Raw genomic sequence first — 22,164 nt, 5'->3', positions numbered from 1 at the left:
CAGAAGAAAGAAAGAGAAAGAGAGAGAGAGAGAGAGAGAGAGAGAGAGAGAGAGAGAGAGAGAGAGATAAAGCAATCAGTCCCCTGTCACTTTTATGTTGGTCACGTATTGGGTCTTTGGAGGTATCTGGGAGTCACTGCTTCGTATTCTTAAGCAAGCATTGAGTAGTATCAGTTAAATATTACCACTGCTCGGTAATGTCGTGCGCGAGTATGCTGTGGATCTGGTTTGCAGCTCAAAGTTGACGCACTGCAGGTAACACTCGTAGAGTACGTCGTATACTTCCCTGCGTAATCAGCATAAAAACAAACTGCTGCGGTATGCAACAAGCAGCGAAACGCTGCGATTACTAACTTGTCTTGTGGAGAGCAAAAAATCGTGAATCTTTGACTACATACAGCGTGAAGGGAAATAAATGACCGAGATTTTTGTTACGAGAAAGGTTACTCCCAAGGTCTTCACGTTTAAAACTTCTTCTGACCTCATTTCACAAGTTATTACCTTGATCATGATGGCAAGTATCGGCAATAGCTTTGATTATATTGCTCTTTCACAAGTTACACGTGTAAGAGAATCGCTTCTACGTCGTGTTTATCGGACATTTTTAGTTTATCGTTAAGATAAACTACATACCTTCATTTACTACATGTTACGACAGAAGGAGTCGATATGTCTACTCAGTGCAGTAATCATTATTGTAAAACGTGTGTGTTGAATTGTTGAAGAACCCCACCCCCCAGGCATCTGTCATTGGTGTCTTTCTTTTCTCTATATATGTAAGTGATGTCTCACCTACGTTGCTGTTATTACAATACTATCAAAAGGGCAGCGTGTGATCTGGGCCACATGTCAAGCAAAGGAAAGTCACGCTACATGTCAAAAAAGTGCTAGCGCAAGATTTGAAATAATCGTCAGTTCTAGTTGGGTACAACTAAAGGACTTGGTGCAATTTCTAAATCACTATCGCGCCATAAACATGCTGATAACGATTTTAAGTGTTGGACGTCTGAATTAAACAACGCCTTCAGTCACAACTTTTTCATGTTTTATTAACTACACGATGCATTTCGGACCCTGCGGGTCCATCGTCAGGTGTAATTTGTCTCAATACATGTTTTATTTCTTCTCCTGAATGAGGAGAAATGCACCGTGTAGTTAATAAAACACGAAAAGTTGTGACTGAAGGCGTTGTTTAATTCATACCTCCAATGTTTTGAATGCAGTCGCGTTTTAAGCTGCAAAATATGGATAAAATTAAATAGATTTTAAGTGTGCCCGCAACTCCGATGCGAACATGGCTCCGGGCAATCCCGTCCTGGTAACGACAATTGCGCGGTACTGCCTTCGAATACCGTAGACAGCAGTGTAACACCCTGCGACAAGCAGCCGACTGGATAGAATGTTGTAAAGGTCGGCTCCGCGCCTGGTCCCAAATGTCACGACCTCGAAAGTGAAAGCCAAGCCTCACAAATAGCAGTTACTCACAGAAGCACGGCACCGGTCCACGGCTCCGGCGATAGCTTACCGCTACCATTCCCTTGGTCAGTAGGGATAAATACGCCCAAGTCAACTGGCGCCATCATAGGAATGTTCAGACTGGAGATACTCGAAACAGGAAGATTATTATTATTGTCATTATTAGCTAGGGGACTGATGTAATGGATTAAATTAAGGAACCATCTCCGGAAATCTGTAAGTACTCGAGCTTAATTAAATTTTGAGCTTCAAAAACTTTTTGCAGCTAAGGCCCAAAAAAGTTGAATAATTTTTTGATTCCCGTAGTGTAAGCGTCGATAGCTGCTCTTCAATGTTTATTAGTTCCTCTGTGAATATGTTTCGGGGATGGCCCATTTTAAGGATAATAACCAGAATTTAACATGCTGCCATGACATGATGTGACGTCTATAAAACAATATCTGTAAGCAAGTCCCAAGTTATGTCTGCTGTACTGAAGAAGGCTGCACCCGGAACATTGTGATCCTGATTGAGTGGCGTTTGTACTTGCAATATGGCATTTTCAAATTAGTTGGAAGGTGAAGTTCACTCATTTTCAATCGTGGGAATAATTATTCTTGGTGTTCTGTGTTAAACCCTGAATGACCTGTCGCTTGACGACAGTAATAGTTCTGAGCCAAATCGGGACACGCTGCGGCGACAACAAGACGTTCAACTGCCAGCCTGAGAGGCGAAGCTCCGAAGTTATTCCTCGTAGTAGCCGTCCGCGGTCAGCTAGTCGATGACAAAATGAGGCTGCGAGGAGAATGTAACAAAACTTGCATGCTGCCTTTCTGGAGACAAATGGTTCTAATGGCTCTGAGCACTATGGGACTTAACTTCTAAGGTCCAGTCCCGTAGAACTTGGAACTACTTAAACATGACTAACCTAAGGACATCACACAACACCCAGTCATCACGAGGCAGGATTCGAACCTGCGACCGTAGCGGTCGTGCGGTTCCAGACTGTAGCGCCTAGAAGCGCTCGGCCACAACGGCCGGCTTCTGGAGACAAGTGGGACGACTAAGTAGACTACGTTCCCACACAATCAATCCTGCCTTTAGATTTCTTTTACAGACAACAGTACGGTACTGTACTTTAGTACAAATCACACAGTGGTGCAGTGGTGCGCGAGTTAGGAGGAAAACGATTAGAATTTGACCAGAGTCAATATTGTCGGTTTCTCTATACTGTCGGAAGCAGGATTTGCCTGATGACTGACGATCGTCGTGGAAGAGTGTGCACATATCAGGCATGCAACACCACGTGTTCAGTAGGAAAACGGGCGAGTCATACATGGATGTCGGACATCCCCCATCGCCAACGACGGTACTTTTAGGGGTGAGCAGTGTCGACAAAAGCCATTTTGCCAAGTTTCGCCAATGAGTTGATGGTAATGCACAGCCATACCACTCCATTTCTTGATGACGCGCAGTACAGTGCGTTGACGTAAGAAACTTCCTCAGTCACGAAGACGGGCTTGAACAACAACATCTCAACTATCTTGTGCAAAACATACCAAGTAGGGCTCGAGTATTTCACAATATATAAGCTCGAGCAGTGCGGTGTTGAATGATAGCCAGATAGATTTTTTCACATGTACAAAACTGTGGGCTCTGTGAATGTAGTAACTGAACGGTACTATTAATTCAGCCCAAACAATCATAGTAGCAGAAACTGCTGTAGTTCATTAAGGTAGCCACTGCACGCTATGATTACTGAACACTTGTTCGATAGGGCGGGCTACAGCGCAGTAAGAAATAACAGATAACATTTAGCAAGAGTCTATTACAAAACTGTATTTAGCTTTGGTAGAATATGATGCGTGATACTTGATGTCCTAAACATAGTACAATGGAATCTAACTTTGCTGTCTCTTGGATAGTCTATCATCTTCTCACTGTAGCGTAATGTCCCATACACTCTGTCAGTGGTCCAAGCTCTCCGTAAACGGTGACTGCCAAGTCAGAAGGTAGTATTCAGGTACTATGCTTGAGTACAGAACAGTTGCGGGCACCGAATTGAACGGCCCACCTGCTGGATCATAACTGAATGTCTGCGGCTCGTTGTGTGGGCGGCAGGATTTCTCCGACCGCCACGCCAGTACAAGGAGGAAGTGAAGTAGTCCGCAGTTGACACTGCTCCCCATGATTTCTTCCCGGCGGGTATACACGACGCGCTGGATGTTGTGGCACGGAGGCGTAAAGAGGTACAGGTTTGTCAGAGCCATCTGGAGGTTGCTGGACGAATCTGAGACACGCCTGGTGAGTGGCTGTGGCTGTGTGTTGGTGGCCTCTCGTGGAATTCGTTACGCACCTCTTGCTTGGTAAACAACAGTGGACTTTCGAATCGACTGCCTTAATTCTGGTTATTGTTTTTTTGTTTATTTCAAATTACCTTCTTTTGGTTTCACAAAGCTTTCTATTTCATTCCCTACTCCTCTTCAATATAATCCCATCATGTTCGCAGATATGGTGGTGTAAAAGTATTTTTCGTGGTTTATACTGAACAGACAACTTTAATTTTGGTTATTGTTTCGTCATTTATTTTACAGATTCATGTATGCACTACCGTTTGTGGAAATTGCAAGAACAAGAAGGAAACGCATGAATTCAATTAATTTAATACCACAGGTTATGTGCATGACAAAGGATTACCATTTCAAATCTGTACATATCCTTTGAGCCCTACTAGTCAGTATGTCGTGTGGCCACCATACGGTGCAATTAGAGCTGATGTGAGCCGTGGCATTGGATCAATAAGGTTCTGAATACGTTCCTGAGGGATTTCCCTCCACGCAGTTTGTATCCGAGCCCACAAATCCGTGACACCAGTTACTGGAGGATCGTGACGCACCAGGTGCCGACCAACCATATCCCATACATGTTCAATGGACGATATGTCTGGCGAAAGTGCTTTGCTGCTCAAAGTGCCCACAATACGTACGAGGCGTGATCAGTTCTTGTAACAAATGGCGCCCCAAACCATCACACCTGGTGTTTGTCCGCTATGCCGCTCCACAATGGAGCCCTCCAGGTTGCGCTCACCACGGTACCGTCGGACACGTATGCGGCCATCAATGCAGGATACGTTGAAAAAAAAGCGGGACTCATACGAAAAGATTACATGTTGCCACTCAGCACGCCAGTGAGTGTTCACGTGACCGTTGTAGTCGGAGGAGCTTGTGGTTTCTGGACAATGGAAGCCGACGTTATGACATGCGTGCAAACTGTCCAAGCTAAAGTAGACGGCGATGCAGACACGGTCACACCTGTTGCAGTGCTCCAGCGACGAACCAACACTGTGGATGACGCTGTACGGTTCATAATGGGCATGCGGGCAAGACGACGGTCATGCTGTACTGTGGTCATGCTCCGTGGTCCAGTTCCCGCTCGTCGCAGCGTACGACCTTCCTCTATGCACTCCTTCCACTCACGCATCATTGTCGCAGCAGCGTGCCCTGTGCGAGCCGAAATGCCACGGTATGACAACCCCGTTTCCCGCCCCGTTCGAACTCGCTCACATGCCGATATGGCTCCCTTTGACGTCGACGAGGCATACTGGTACTCACCGTATTATTTCCACCTTCTGTGACAGCTCTGCACCGACTACACTAGGCGCAACACCCAGCCAGTCGGACCGACACGAGCGGGCTGTGCTCGGCCAACGTGTAGCCCATCTCGCTGTAAAAAGTATCATGTATTGGTTGCACACCCGTCGCCACTTCCACCAAGTGTGGCGCTATTCGGGTAATTCCTTCTCGGTGATGTACTTTTCAGAAACGGTAGTGTGTATTTGTAAAATGATATTCGACCTTTTTTTTTATTCCTTGCCCCCTCGACTCGAAGCCCATACCTGTTCTGAGGGTAAGAGAACCACTTGCATGAGTATCAAGAGCTCAGATGGAGACCAAACTCTAAGCAAAGAAGGGAAAGCAGGAAGGTAGGAGTATATAGAGCGTCTACACAAGGGCGATGTACTTGAGGACAATATTATGGAAATGGAAGAGGCTGTAGATGAAGATGAAGTGGGAGATACGATACTGCGCGAAGAGTTTGACAGAGCACTGAAAAACCTAAGTCGAAACAAGGCCCCAGGAGCAGACAACATTTGAGCAATTTGTGTAGTAATACTGGTACATGATGAAGTAACAAAATCAACTGCAGAGAAAATAAATAGTATGCTGAAGAAAGGTTAACACAGAAATTTTCAATAGCTTAATTGGAGGAGTATGGGAAGTGACAGGTATTGGCAGTTAACGGAATACATTTATTGGAACCAAAGTAAACGTAATTTAGGGTGCAAGGGCTGGTGACAAGTATGAGTTAGTAACACAGCTCTACAGAATACCTCCCAAACGAAGTTTGCGTTCCCGGTCCGTAGGAGTTTCAGCGTTATGGAGCCACTACCAGCCTGCACAGTGCCTTTTTGAAAATTGGTTTCGTGGGGTCTGTGCGACACTCGAACCCAACTATCGGCTATTAATAAGCGTAATGGGGACTCATCTGACCAGGCTCCGGTTTTCCAGTCGTCTGGGGTCCAACGCAGGAGAGACGCTGTAGGCGATGTTGTGGTCTTAGCAGTCACCCGCGTCCGTCGTCTGCTGCCACGGCCAGTCAATGCCGAATTTCGCCGCACCGCCCTAACGGATACGTTCGTAGTCCCACATTGATTTCTGTGGTTATTTCACGCACTGTTGCTTTTATATTAGCACTGAGAACTCTGCGCGAACGCCGCTGCTCTCGGTCGATAACTAAAGACCGACGTCCACTGCGTTATCTCCGTTGTTGTTGTTGTAGTCTTCAGTCCTGAGACTGGTTTGATGCAGCTCCCCATGCTACTCTATCCTGTGCAAGCCTCTTCATCTCCCAGTACTTACTGCAACCTACATCCTTCTGAATCTGCTTAGTGTATTCGTCTCTTGGTGTCCCTCTACGATTTTTACCCTCCACGCTGCCCTCCAATGCTAAATTTGTCATCCCTTGATGCCTCAGAACCTGCCCTACCAACCGGTCCCTTCTTCTTGTCAAATTGTGCCACAAACTCCTCTTCTCCCCTATACTCCTCAACACCTAGTCATTAGTTACGTGGTCTACCCATCTAATCTTCAGCATTCTTCTGTAGCACCACATTTCGAAAGCTTCTATTCTCTTCTTGTCCATGTCTCACTTCCATACATGGCTACACTCCATACAAATACTGTCAGAAATGACTTCCTGACACTTAAATCTATACACGATGTTAACAAATTTCTCTTCTTCAGAAACGCTTTCCTTGCCATTGCCAGTCTACATTTTATATCCTCCCTACTTCGACCATCATGTTATTTTGCGTTATCCATGGTAAGAGGCGATACCTGAAATCTGGTGTTCTCGGCACACTCTTGACACTGTGGATCTCGGAATATTGAATTCCACAACGATTTTCTACTACTATATTTCGTGTTGAAATAACTCCGTCGTGCGGCCACAACGACGTCGGAAACCTTTTCACATGAATCGCCTCAGTACAAATGAAAGTTTTGCCAATGCGCTGTGCTTTTATACCTTGTGTACGCGATAGTACCGCCATCTGCATATGTACATACTGCTGTCCCGTCACCTCAGGCTACATTACTTCGCTGACCTAGTCGTGGACTAGACGCTAACGCTAATCTTCATTCCCGGTGTGGGGATGTTTCGCTGTCACGTTGGAATGCCGAGAAGGTATCGTGGCTGGGTCAGCGGCCTCTGAGAGACGACGCGTTGCGTGCTGCGCTACCGGGCTTGCGGAGAGCCGCTGATCGGCGCGGCAGGCTGTAGTGCGGGACGGCTGCGGTGTTGCCCGGCGGTGAGTGAGTGGCCTTTAAACCGGCGGCCGGCCCTGCCATTCCCGGCAACGCAGCCGCCAGCCTCAGCCTCGGGCACAGTAGCCGCTCTCTGCCGGTGCGCGCCGGCGCAGCGCACCACCTGCTGTTACACCGGTAAGGCACACGCGCCTTTCCGCACGCACCCAGCAGGCTGCTAACCAGAATGGGCGGCTCCCATTCTACTACACTACTGGCCATTAAAATTGCTACGTGTGATTACATTTTCACGCAATTTGGGTGCATAGATCCTGATAAATCCCAGAACAACCACCTCTGGCCGTAATAACGGCCGTGATACCCCTGGGGATTGAGTCACACAGAGCTTGGAAGGCGTGTACAGGTACAGCTGCCCGTGCAGCTTTAACACGATACCACACTCCATCAAGAGTAGTGACTGCCGTATTATGACGAGTCAGTTGCTCGGCCACCATTGACCAGGCGTATTCAATTGGTGAGAGATCTGGAGAATGTGCTGGCCAGGGCAGCAGTCGGACATTTTCTGTATCCGGAAAGGCCCGTACAGGACCTGCAACATACGGTCGTGCATTATCCTGCTGAAATGTAGTTTTTCGCAGGGATCGAATGAAGGGTAGAGCCACGGGTCGTAACACATCTGAAATGTACCGATCACTGTTCAAAGTGCTGTCAATGCGAACAATAGGTGACCGAGACGTGTGACCAACGGCACCCCATACCATCACCCCGGGTGATACGCCAATATGGCGATGACGAATACACGCTTCCAATGTGCGTTCACCGCGATGTCGCCAAACACGGATGCGACCATCATGATGCTGTAAACAGAATCTGGATTCATCCAAAAAAATGACGTTTTGCCATTCGTGCACTCAGGTTCGCCGTTGAGTACACCATCGCAGGCGCTCCTGTGTGTGATGCAGCGTCGAGGGTAACCGCAACCGTGGTCTCCGAGCTGATAGTCCATGCTGCTGCAAACGTCGTCGAACTGTTCGTGCAGGTGGTTGTTGTTTTGCAAACGTCCCCATCTGTTGACTCAGGAATCGGGACGTGGCTGCACGATCCGTTACAGCCACGCGGATAAGATGCCTGTCATCTCGGCTGCTAGTGATACGAGGCTGTTGCGATCCAGCACAGCGTTCCGTATTACCCTCCTGAACCCACCGATTCCATATTCTGCTAACACTCATTAGATCTCGACCAACGTGAGCAGCAATGTCGCGATACGGTAAACCGCAATCGCGATAGGCTACAATCCGAACTTTATCAAAGTCGGAAACGTGATGGTACGCATTTCTCCTCCTTACACGAAGCATCACAACAACATTTCACCAGGCAAGGCCGGTCAACTGCTGTTTGTGTATGAGAAATCGGTTGGAAACTTTCCTCATCTCCACACGTTGTAGGTTCGCCACCGGCGCCAAACTAGTGTGAATGAAAAGCTAATCATTTGCGTATCACAGCATCTTCTTCCTGTCCGTTAAATTTCGCGTCTGTAGCACGTCATCTTCGTAGTGTAACAATTTTAATGGCCAGTAGTGTAGTTTTTGGTCAAATAAAGTTGTGCATCGGAACGGAAGCCGCAGCCCGACTCCACCTTTCTTACACAATGCACTTACCGGTTGTGCTCTCCGAGAATGTTGGTCGACGGTATTAGAGAATAATTCCGGTCAACCAAATCTATAACGGAAATTCCTGGCTGATCAAAACTGAGCTATCCAAGCGTGACTCAAGATCCGCCTCATATCTCCACGTCCCATCAGTACTACTTCTCCCATCAAACCTTACAAACGTTGTTCTGCATACCTTACACTACAAGCGACCCTCGAAAGAACAATATTGCTGAGAAAAGGCTTACCCACTGCCAAGGCATCGTTTCCAGATTGATTTTTCAGTTTGCACTGTAGTGTGCTCTCATGCGGTTTAAACTTTGCGCGCTAAAGCCAAAGGTGTCAAGTTCCAATCCAGGTCCGGCACACAGTTATAATCTTGCAGGAAATGTAGAATGAAAATTCATTGCGGCATAACCCTAATGTTAATCACACTATTCACATCATGTAAGAACTTACGTATTTCGGAACAACAGACTTCGTTCCCTCTATGGACTCAAACTCTCACAAGAATCATAACATCAAAGAATCAAAGCACAAATCAATTCACAAAAAAATGTAAATCTTTTCAGAATTATTTGTCCTTCCATTACAAGTGCCCTTGTCGGGCAACATCTCCTTCTCGACCATACAGCATGCTGAACTGCAGCTTTCAAGGTCAGTAGCAAGTATCACAGTTTTCGACGTGTTTCCCTGTTCGTCCGATGTACAGCGTGGATCCGTGGTGATGCTACAGACTTTCTGGAGAGATGGAAAAGGGTAAACGTATCAATTTGTAGTAAGAGACCCTCGTCTGGAAACGACGAAGTCGAAAAACGAAAATCTTTTCGATACTTCTGACAGCGAACCCCCACTACTGTAAGTTCCTTGCTTTCCATATTTTGGGATGAGGTAGTGTGGACCAAAACAAGAAAAATTTTTCAAGTAAGCATGGTCTCTAAAATGTGCACCTGAAGAGCTACCGTCACTTTTTCAGTAGAAGAGATATATTTTACAGTAGTAAAGATCAACAAGTGCTCAAAGCTCTTAAGGTATGCAATTAAGGTCACGTGTTTACTGCACATTTCTTCTTGTTTTGATCCATAAAGCACCTCTCAAAATATGAGAACCGAAATCTTACAGTAGAAGAGGTCCGCTGTCAGAGGTATGAGAACGACTTGCGCTTATAACTTTCCACTCGGTTGTTTCTGTACCAGGGTCCCTTACCTCAAATTCACACATTAACCCTTCTCCGTCATCCCTGGAAGTTCGTAACATGCATCTGCAGTTCAACTAGGCCACTTCATGTTTAGAGACTGATTTTTGCGTTTCTTCGTTTGTTTTGATTATTGGCTAGTTTGACGAGGAAAGCTGGCAGTTGTGAAACGTATCAGGTTTAATATGATCAGATTTAAATGCCATTAACATTATAAATGTGCTTCAGCCGATTTCTTCTCTGAAAGTATTAAATTCATTAAAACCGCGACTTTGCTCTCATCGAGCTACGGATGACATGCTTGTTCAAAATTTTAAGTTGAAATATGAGATATACTCTCATGTTCTCCTTGCAGGGATCCAAGTGGCACTGCAAAATTTATTCTTAATCTGCCGCGAAACTTCGTGTAAACTATGCTGATATAATAATTGTCAATGAGGTCGAGAACGCAAACAGGAAAGCATTTTTTGGTCACTTCTTCATTTTTCGAACTGGTTGCTTGCCTAGGTCTATCTCTCAGACGGCAGGGGACATTTCTTGTACAAGTTCGTAAATTTTTTTTATATCTAAGAAACCAAGTTATTTATAGGGCCTTCCTCATAAAGATAACAACGTAAGAACTTGTACAATATATCCTCGCTCCAGTCTAATGATAGACGTAGGCGCAATATTTCTTACGGAATAATAAGTAATTGAATAAACAATAGTGTGATTGGTCGCAGTTTTCCGAAATCAGACGCTGTGCTCACAAGTCACCGTGGATAAACTAATCTTTAGAAATCTTCGTACATGCTACCTCTAAATTCTGAATAATCTGTGCATTTTCAAAGCAGCTGGTGCTGTTCTGTTGCACGTAATATATTGTGTTCACAGAGGAAAAATAAAGTCCTGTTTAGTCTCCAAGTTTCTTTTTTGGATTGAGCTGTACGTCTAATTTACTTGTCTTTATTTAAGAGACAAATGGTTCGTCTTGAGAGATGTTACGGGGATGTAGGAATCAATATAAGTGCGCACTGTATGTCCACCCTCTCCTGATAGATAACCTGACGAATGTTTTTCATGTAACTCTTCAAGCATGAAGACCCGTTCCCTACGACGACTATACAGAACACCTGAAGCATTAAAACAACCATCTTAACTTTTCTCTACCTTTTTAATAATCCAGTACCGAAAATGTTTGGACTGAGGGGGTATATAACAAAGACGCTTCGTTAAGGGCGAAAAGATCTGAATTGTCGCGAAGCCGTTCGGCGGAGGTAGTGTATGGATTCAATTGCAACGTGAAGTCGTTGTTATCGAGACCTGTAAGACACAATGAACAAGACATCAGTAACCAGCTGGAGTAAGTAGGGTGTTTAAATTCAGCGCCGATCCGCTTCGTTCATCCGGTCAGGCGAAGAACGTCCATTTGTCATTCAACGAGTCGTGACCATCATCCGGAATTACTAACAATTGTACTCCAGCACGCCTTAATCCCTTCAGCAGTGTCTCGCGGGTGGAGTGTTCCGGATTGCGTTGACAGCGATGTAAGGTCAGAGTCTCGACAAGTGTTGCTACCAAACGTAATGTTCTGGTGTGTAATCGTAGAAAGGGAACGATGTTATTCACTGGGATACAGATATCATACGCTTCACTGATCCTTATTTAAATGAAAACTACCGGTAACATGCCGTTTATAGGCTGAAACATCTACTTGCGTTACCTCTGCATAACACATCACTTATCATGTCCGAGGAAAAGTTTTCATATGAACTGTTCCTAAATAATATTTTGGTTTCAGACATGTGTGTTGCCTGTTTACGTGTAGTGCATAAATGTACATATTCATTTTCCATCGGCTGTCTGAAAGGGCAAATGCTTCAACTAAACGAGGCAAAAGATAATATTCATCTTTCTCTATATGGTAATCCTGGTTAAGTCTTCAACCGTTCACATTATTTCACTTATTTTCGGTTATTTATTATTCTCTAGAATTTCTCAGTATCAAACATAAACTCAAATTCCAAATAATGAGACAAATAAAACAGCTTTTTAAAAATATCCGAAAGTCCCAAAATCTTTCTATTAGATATATCAATAAAGACTCATTTACAATACATCTGGTATATATATATATATAACTTCAGTGAATGGTGGTATCTCTTATTACATGTAACTTTACTTTCATTCAGGAAACATCAGAAAGATGTGGCCCCTATTTAGTCACTTACACAAATATTGGTTTCTCCCCCTCTCCAACGGCTACGATAGTACCTCGAATCAATGCATTTTTAGGTGCATGGTACAGGAAGTGCACGGTCGCGTGAAGTCTTTCTTTATTTCAATTTTATATAATACAGTACACTAAAAGAAAGACTTGAAACAAACAAAAACACGAAATTTCCTCTAATAACAATGTTTTGCACACCATTGAAATCAGCTAATATACTGTTCAAATATCACATGAGGAGAAGGTAAATACACAAAAAAAGAGGGGACAGGGGAAGATTCCAGCTAGGTTACATCATAGTCAGACAGAAATTACCAAATAAGGTACTGGACTGTAAGGTGTACCCTCGAGCAGATATAAACTCAGATCACCATTTAGTAATGATGAAGAGTACACTGAGGACGGAAAATCAAGTAATATAGAATGATGAGATGCAAGTGGAGTGCGAGAATGAATACTACAATAGGCAGTTTAATTAATGGTAAGTGGATGTATCTAAAATGGGCAATCACGATATTTCACGGAAGAATACAGACACAAGGAATGTGATGGCGGAAAAACCTCGAGAAATAGATGAAATGTTCGAACGGATCAAGGAAACATGGAATAGGAAAAAAACGGAATATAGCAATAGAAGTAATTCGCTTAGGAATGAAATAAAGAAAGTGTGGGAAAGCCAAGACGAAACAGCTGCAGCAAAAAAGTGAAGAAATAGAACAAGAAATGGCTGTCCCGGGACACAGGAAAGTTAATAAAACCTCTTGTGAAAATAAAAGCAAGAAAGGCAACATTAATACTGCAACGTGAAATACGCAGTTAAATGCAAAAGGGAGAGCGGATAGTTGGGAAGAGTAGATTTCAGGCCTATACGAGGGGGAGGAACCGTCTGATGACGAAGAATTAAGGGGCATCGATATGGATCAGCCAGGCGATCTAGTACTATGATCAGACCATAAAAAAAGATTTCAATGAATTCCGATTAAATAAATCAGGAGTGGTAATCTACACTGATTCGGAATTTCTAAAATCATTTGGGGAAGTGACAACCAAACGACAATTCAAGTAGGTGTGTAGAACCAAAGGAGCTGGTGGTATACCATAAAATTTTCGGGAAAAGTGTCATCCACATAACACCGAAAAAAGCATGGGCGGACAAGTGCGAGAAATATCAAACAATCAGTTGAACAGCGCATGCGTCCAGACAGCTGTTTGAAGCTCTCTATGAGGTAGGTAGTGCAATAGTGAAAACAACAATAATATACAGAAAAATGGAGAAGAAAATTGTGGATGTGTTACCTTACGCTCAGTTTGGGTTTAGATAAGGTTAAGGAACCAGAGAGGCCGTTCTAACGTCCCAGCTGATAATGTAATCAAGACTTAAGAAAAAACAGGATAAGTTGATAGGATCTAGAAAAAGCGTTCGGCAATGTAAAATGATGCAAGTCAATAGAAATTCTGAGGAAAAAAGATGTGCCCTGTAGGGAAAGAGTAATACACAATATGTTCCAGAACCAAGAAGAAACAATAAGAATAGAAGACCAAGAACGAAGTGCTCAGCTTAAAAATTGTGTAAGACAGAGATGCAGTCTTTCGTCCCTCCTGTTTAATCTACACGTCAAAGAAGCATGGACCGAAATAAAAGAAAAGTGTTAGAATGATATTATAATTAAGAGCGACAGGATTTCAATGATAATATTCGCTCATCATACTGCCATCCTCAATGAAAGTAAAGAAGATTTACAGGACCTGTGGAATGGAATTATCAGTCTAATGAGTACGGAATACATATTGGGAGTGAATCGAAGAAGGTGAAAGTAAAGAGAAGCAACAGAAACGAGATTAGCGATAAACTTAAGACTGACGAAAAGAAGGGTCAGTATGATAGGACATCAGGGAATAATTTAAATGGTCTGAAGGGATCTGTAGAGGGGAGAAACTATAGAGGAGGACCGAGATTGGAATGCGTCCAACAGATACTTGAGGATGAGTGTAACTGCTATAAAATCGAGGAATTCCTGGTGGGCCGCATCAAACCGGTCATAAGATTGAAAAAAAGCGGGCTCTAATGAATATGTTTCTAGTCTGTGACTTGCTCGTGAGTGTTACCGTTTGATGAAAATACAAAAAATAGTATAATCAAAGCCTTGTACACATTAGGACTTGGACTGAATGGAAACAGTGAAGTTTTTAAGTCGTTTGTCTCAAAACACTACGTAGTGTCGAGCGAAAATCCGAAATAACTTTCGAATTTAAATTAATTGAGAGCGTATGTGCGAAAATCCATCCAAATCCATGACATACGACTGCCGACCTCTCTCCATCTCTCTCTCTCTCTGTTTGTGTGTGTGTGTGTGTGTGTGTGTGTGTGTCTGTGTCACGTGCGTATACGCTGTGTTTGTGGTTTTGTTGGAGCTAGCAGCCTTCAGATAGACAAACATACTCACAGTATACCAGATTACGTGCGTGAATGTGGGTCACGCAACAGAACAGTAGCATCAGTGGGGAACTGGCTGAAGGCCAAGGAGGGAAAGAAAGAAACAGTTACCTCAGCAGCTCTCTATAACCACTCTTTATGCATTCTCTGCCGTCTAGACAGCACAGCATATATAAAACTATTTCATAAGATTGTGACTACATCGTTCCGAATGTACACGGAGCTGCCGGTCATGAAATCTGAAAAATAATTTGCTGTTTGCCGCTGTTCGCCTTGCAGCTGAAAATGACAGTTTTGAGTTCTGAAAGTTTCCTGTGTCGTTGTACCTTCAGTTCATCAGATTTTTTTTCTTCGTATTGCCAGTCAGTGTCATAAACGTGAAAAAATGTGAATACAGAAAGAATTTGCAGCGTAATAGCATAATTATAGTTCATACCTCAATCATAATACACTGCAGACAATTTACCAAACGAGCAATTAAGAGAAAATATACATTCGTATAATACGAGAAACAGGAAACACATTGATGTACCTTTTCAACGTTTAACTAAGTCTTTAAGACGCTATCATGTAATAGGTTTCAAATGTTGCAATAAATTTTCTCTTTGTAAATTAGATTGTCCTATTGAAAAGATCAAGCTAAAACTGTATGAGTGGCTGGTCGAGCACCCTTTTTATTCCCTTGATGAATTTCTTGATTGCAGTCAAAAACAAATAATATTATAAACTTTGGCTGCTCCCGATATACCATATTAATTATTTCATTTAGCAGTTCTAGTTACCTATTTCTTAGTAGCTAGTAATAATATTAATTGTTCCATTAGCAGTTCTAGTTATCTATTTGTTAGTAGCTAGTAATAAGTGTTAATATGTTTTTCTCTGCAAAGTTTCAAAGGGCAGTTAGTATTGTACTTATAACTCCTGCATATAATTTTGTTTATATTTTGTAATTTGACGTTGTCTGTTGCTTCTGTAAGCTTAACGACAATAAAATCTTATTATTTTTTCTTTCCTTTCTCAGACGTTATTCTGGTTAAAAATGGAAAGTGACGCGGACCTTGATCAAGCGTGACTTCCTTTTAACTGTGCGGTATATGTTACATTGCATTTAGGAACTTTCGGGTAATTGAACATGTATCAATAATTACAGATTTCTGTAGTTGTATATATAAGTTTGAATGTAGCTGTATTGCATTGATGTACTGGTGGATATTGTGTGGTATGACTCCTGTAGTTGATAGTATAATTGGTATAATGTCAACTTTATCCTGATGCCACACATCCTTGACTTCCTCAGCCAGTTGGATATATTTTTCAATTTTTACTCCTGTTTTTTTCTGTATATTTGTTATATTGGGTATGGATATTTTGATTAGTTGTGTTAATTTCTTCTTTTTATTGGTATGATGTCAGGTTTGTTATGTGGTGTTGTTTTATGTGTTATAATGGTTCTGTTCCAATATAATTTGTATTCATCATTCTCCAGTACATTTTGTGGTGCATACTTGTATGTGGGAACGTGTTGTTTTATTAGTTTATGTTCTATGGCAAGTTGTTGATGTACTATTTTTGCTACATTGTCGTGTCTTCTGGGGCATTATGTATTTGCTAGTATTGTACATCCGCTTGTGATGTGATCTACTTTTTCTATTTGTTGTTTACAAAGTCTGCTTTATCTGTTGTGGTATTGGGATCTTTAATAATATGCTTGCTGTAATATCTGGTGTTTATTGTTTGATCCTGTATTGTAATCATGAAGCCTTCCGTCTCACTGTATATGTTGCCTTTTCTTAGCCATGTCTTGGATGCGTCTTGATCAATGTGTGGCTGTGTTAGGTGATACTGGTGCCTGCCATGTAGTGTTTTCTTTTTCCAATTTATTTTCTTTGTATCTGTTGATGTTATTTGATCTAAAGGGTTATTATTATTATTATCTATTATAAAATGGTAGCCTCATTATGTTTGGATATTGATAAATACGTTATTTCAATAGTCTTATTTTGTAGAAATACCTCACCCTCTTCCCCTTCCATGAAACTCACATGATTTCCCTCACCCCTTACACACTCCAGCTGACAGAGAGCGATTTATGTGTGTGTTTGTGTGTGTGTGTGTGTGTGCAGTATGAAATGACTACTGGTCATGCACGGTATCTAATAATGGATGAAAGTATCAGTGTTATTAGCTGCAACGATCCACATAACGATGAGTGGGATCTCTTTGTACCTCACATCGTTCACCTGCGATATTTCAGCCGTGCTCGAGGTGGGAGACACCGGGCTGCATGGTATGCACTCATTAAGGAGCCACTTTTACCCGGAGACTTAATCGGAGGCGGCGCCGTCATTCGAGGGTAATGAGCAGAACCGGGAGTTTTCCCCGGCTCAGCAGCGGTGAGGCCCCTTCACGGCGAGAGAAACGTGCCGTCCTGTCCTGGTATTTCTCTTGCCTACTCGCGCCGTTACTGGGTCACAGCCGCCGAGCAAAGCGTCTCTCCCTCCAGGTGGGTGCCGTTCGAAACCGGGTAACGGGCGCTAAAGCCTCTCACGAGAGCAAATAACGTCGCCAGTGTTTCAGCTCAACGATATCAGTCCACAGGTTTCAGGATCGTAACACACAGCTACAAACGCAAGACGTGGTATCAACGTTAGAATCACACACCTGTTGCAAGGCACAGCAGGTGCTATTGCAGTAGGACATCACCTTCAACAATACAACGTCCGTATGAGACTTTGCATCTCTACAGTACATGAACGGCGCTTGCTAAAGAACAGAGCTGAAGTCGAATGCTGGATCGCTGATAACGGATGACCTCTGTACTCCAGTATTAGGGAGGTGATCTGCTAGGAGAAGAAAATTTTCAGATAGTTTTACTATTGGTGTTTGCAACAGATATGACCAACTGTCAGAGTCTAGTGGAGAGGAATCTCTAGTAGCTGTAGATGTAGAAGTATGCAGCAGATCTCAGCAGTTACGGTGGCTGGGACAGCTGGAAAGCCCATGTACAGGATCTTGTTCAGAATCTATATGCTGCTTTATTTACCATTAGAACAGTATCTGAAATAAGTGACAGTTCAACACGAAAAGTAGTCTACTTCGCATATTTTCATACGCTTATGTCGTATGGTATTATTTTTTGGGTTAATTATTCTGTCAAGGAGCTCCTGGAAGAGCTAAAAAGTTCAGCAAATTCCAATGTTACATTGTTGATTTTCTTTATTTAAACTTACGACTTGTCGCCTGAATATGTTTTTTATATTTCATTTTATCTGTTTCTACTATCGTGTTGTAATTTCATGTATTGACTCGTTCCATGACCATGGAGACTTCTCTTTAATTTGGTCCCACGGAACAATAAATAAATAAACAAAAGTGAAGGCGTCTTTTTGATACACTTCGGTCTGTTTGCACCGTAGTTATAGGAATATTAGTATCGCGTTAAGTTTCTCTGGATTCGTCATTCGTCAGCACATGAGACAGAAGTCAACAAGATGAATGTGCTTAATGCCGCAAGTGAGTATCTCCAGTCAAAAGTCGCTCTTGATCTCCATTTGAATGAGAAGACAGTTTCATAGTAGTTCATTCCGCTTTAAAATGGGTCTGCTGGAAATGTGGAAATTTGATTTCCAGCCAGAGACAGTTTTCTTGTTCTGAAAAACACATGCTCCACATTGTTTTTTTAGCCTTTCCACGTTTCTGTAGGCTGGGGTTGGGTTTGGCTCTTTCTCGTCTTTCTGAGAACTTCTTTTAAACCGAAGTACAGACATTGTTTTCGGAAGAACGACATATCATCGTTCAAGAATATTATTTAACTGTTGAAACGTTATTTTCATTTGGGACACTCAATAAAAGCTCCAAAATGTGGAGCAGTATCGGTATAAACTGGCCTTTATCAGAACCATAACATTAAAAGGCGTTCGAAGTTGAATAGCGAATTGTAATGCCTATCAACAGATACCAATTTTCTGGGACTGTATCGAAGTGTCAACAGGACAGTACTCTTTCATGTGGATAATAAACAGTGTATTATTCTACAAAATGCCAGATATACGTAAACTACGGGTTTGAAGTCAGCGGCATGAAATGTTTTTGTTTTATTGTTGGATCCATCAATGGCAGAATACGAACTGCGATTGCGAGCTTTCACGGTATATACTATACACAATATATTTTCCTCCCAGCTGTGCTAATTACTTTGTATTCAAATTACCCTTCGGTTGATTTCGCGATTATAAAAATTTCGTCTTCAGAAACCTGCAAAGGCCGTCTTGAGGAATCCAGAATCAGTATGTCGAAACTCTCGAGGGGCCAGGAAAGATGAAACCATCCACGCATCACACGCTTACCAGGATTACCATCAGCTTTCGTAACCTTAATTTTTCCTCGTTTATAGAGTGAAGTGTAACTTTTGAATTCTTGATTACTTGAATCCTTTGGGCCTAGAAGTGTCTGCAGATGGAATCTTCTGTCGCAGTATAGTTAGAAGTTCATAATAGGACAGCTGAGAGGAGATATACTTGACATAATAAAATATAAGAGAATGACTTGCACTCTCCGTTCATCACCTTTGACTTGAAGAAATATGATGCACAAAAACTGAAGAACTTTTAAATCCCGCATGTCATTAGTGACGCATTTCACGGCGGAATTCGAATACGTACCGGAAATAATACTTGTTCTATATTTCTTGGAGACAGGTGTCAGCTATTTCTACACTACTTAATAGATGAGATGAACAACGGTTTACTTTGAGCTTTCTTCCGCTGCCACACTGTGCCACTGTTTACCCGAAAGTTGCCCACCCAAGACATCTGTATGGGACATATCCACCTGACATCAGAGACAAGAGCGTAAGACCCACGACGTTCCCGCATCGCAGCGAGAAACCACCGTCATCGGTACAGATGGTGTGATCGAAGCCTGATGGTGGCGTCTCGTGATACCACTGGCAAAAGTTTCTTTAAAGCATCCGCAGGGAAAAATCAGAATGTACGTTCTGCCGTCGATTGTTTCCTGGCAACGGTTTTCTTTCCAATAGATCCGTCAGTGAAAATGAGGTTATCCGAATCCTCTCTTGTCACGTACCTAGCTTTACGTTAACGGGTCACTGACGGAAAAGCAGCTGACATGTTTCTGGCCTTTGATAGTGGTGGTTGGTAGTTTCTCAAGTGCATACGACCACATCCATGCCTCATGATTTTAGCATTTCCAGGTTATTGTATCCCAGCGCTTCAATAGTTACACTGGAACTGAGAGCACCTATAAACATCGTAATTTTTAACGCCCAGTTTCATTTCCACAGTACTGGTAGCCGTCCCGCTGACTGCCACATTGCAGTGGTAGCATTAATGTTGAAACATTTTACATCTTTTCTCGTCTCGATTCTGAACATCAATTGCCAATACAAACGGCTGCAATCAGAGAAGTTTATTACAATAAACTTTCCACTACGCTTTTCAGATACCCTATGGCACAGTCTGTCAAGTATTTTAATACAAAGCTAAAAGTTATGTCGATGTTTTGATTTAATAAGGGAACAGAGATACAAATAGGCGTGGATAAAAATAGTTCCACAGTCAGGTTCGCAAAAAATTTCTTTATTCATAACTAATTTTAGCTCATGGTCGAACCATCTCCAGATAATACAAATTATTACTTAACCTAGTGTGTATCAGCCACCAGGCATTACACATTGTCATAATCTGTTGAGCTGAACTGCTCTTGTTGACACTGTAGGCCTACATATTGAGGAAGAAGATCGCCATGGTTACCTTTTACATTAGTATGTCCGTCTCAATATGCACATGCCAACAAGGGAGATTCAGCTCAACGGATTATGAAGATGTGTAATGCCTGATAGCTGATATACACTGTATTAAGTAATAATTTTTAATGAGTGGAAGGTGGCTCGTCAAGGAATTCTTGCGATTTTGAGTTAAACCGCCTGTCTCCCTAGGTCAAATAAGGAAGTAATATAAATGTTAGTAAATTTCATCGGTCACAGGCTTCTTTCCCTTTCTTATTTACAGTCGTAAAGGAGCATGTGAGCATAGAAAAACATTCACATGTGTTGCTAAATTATGCACATTACTTTGAGCTTTCTTCCCCTGCTAGATCCAGGCAAATGCCGGGATGGTTCCTTTGAAAGGGCACGGCAAACTTCCTTCCCTAATCCGATGAGACCTATGCCCTAGCTATCTGGTCTCCTCCCACGAAAAACCCAACCTAACCCCCTGCCAGAATGTGCCACTGTTACCCGAAAGTCGCTTGAAACGCGATGTGAACCGATACGTCAGTGTGAATGGATACAAACATGGGTAGTTTCAACTGATATTCGTAACGGCGAATCGTAACCTAAAGTACTGTATTGCATTCCTGGCATTGTGTAATAAGAGAATTTAGCCACGTACTAGCATGACTAAACCCGACCCTGGCTCGTTTGCTCTCAGGTGGTTTAGAAATAAGTATTTACATTGCAGAAGAGAAGCGCATCAACTAGAGAGACTCACCTTCTAGCTCCAGCGGGTGAAATCTGGAACGGAAAGCGCATGCCCGAAACAGCGGGTGGGGGCGGCGGATGGTGCGGCGGCGGGGGTGGCTGCTGCGGGGGCAGCGGGAGCGTCGAGTACGGGGGCGGCAGGTGCGAGTGCAGCAGGTCAGGGAGGCGGTCCCCCGGAGGTGGCGGCGGGCCGTCGGCCAGCGGGGGCGGCACCGCCCCCGACGCTGCCCCCAGGCGCCGCTGCTGCCGCCGCTCGCGCCTCTCGCGACGCCGCTGCTCGCGGTTCGTGTGACCGGCGGCGGGCGCGGGAGCCGGGGGCGGCACGCGGGGCGGCGGCGGCTGCGGCAGCGCCGGGACGGCCGGTGCCGCCCCCGGGCCGGCCACGTCGCCGAAATCGTCAGTCTGCGCCTCGGTCGAAGTGAAGGTCCGCACGTTCGTCACATTCACCACTGGGAACGAGCCACTATTCACCACAACACTGACGGACTCCGGCTGCGGAGGAGGGGAGGGGGCGAGGACCGTAGACGGGCTGGCCTGCTGGGCCGGGGGCGGCGGCGGCGGCGGCACGTTGACCAACATGTCGCGGGGGCAGGCCGCGCGGCCGCTGTCGGCGCAGCACTGGAGGCAGCCGAACGGCAACTGGTCGCAGCCGCGGCCGCCGCCGCCGCCGACCGCCGCTCCGGCAGCCGGCGAAGGCAGCGCCGCAGCTTCGGCGGCCGGCCACCGCTGAAGAGCCAGCAGGGGCGCGGCCGCCACGCTGGACTCGGAGGAGCTCGTCGACGGGGACGACGACGCCGACGACGCCAGCAGCGCGGGGGCGGCGTCGTCGTCGCTGCGGCAGTCGTACGGCTGCCACAGCAGCGACGACAGCGCGTCGCGGTAGTCCCTGGGCAGCGGC

At 44.0% G+C, this 22,164-nt stretch overlaps 1 protein-coding gene across 2 annotated transcripts in view; it reads right to left on the bottom strand.

Annotated features, from left to right (window-relative positions):
- Nucleotides 1-22,077, bottom strand: part of LOC126335558 (uncharacterized) — a 637,852-nt gene extending 615,775 nt beyond the window's left edge. For both annotated transcript variants that reach the window (XM_049998973.1, XM_049998974.1), the window contains exon 1: nucleotides 21,277-22,077. In XM_049998973.1, coding sequence (XP_049854930.1) covers nucleotides 21,277-21,845 — 569 coding nt within the window. In that variant the 5' untranslated portion in view covers nucleotides 21,846-22,077. The remainder of the gene's footprint in view (nucleotides 1-21,276) is intronic.
- Nucleotides 22,078-22,164: the final 87 nt, after the last annotated feature.

This window comes from Schistocerca gregaria, chromosome 2, assembly GCF_023897955.1.
Source record: "Schistocerca gregaria isolate iqSchGreg1 chromosome 2, iqSchGreg1.2, whole genome shotgun sequence".
NCBI lineage: Eukaryota > Metazoa > Arthropoda > Insecta > Orthoptera > Acrididae > Schistocerca > Schistocerca gregaria.
Note: the sequence above shows the minus strand (reverse complement) of the source record. Positions and strands in the feature narration are given on the sequence as shown.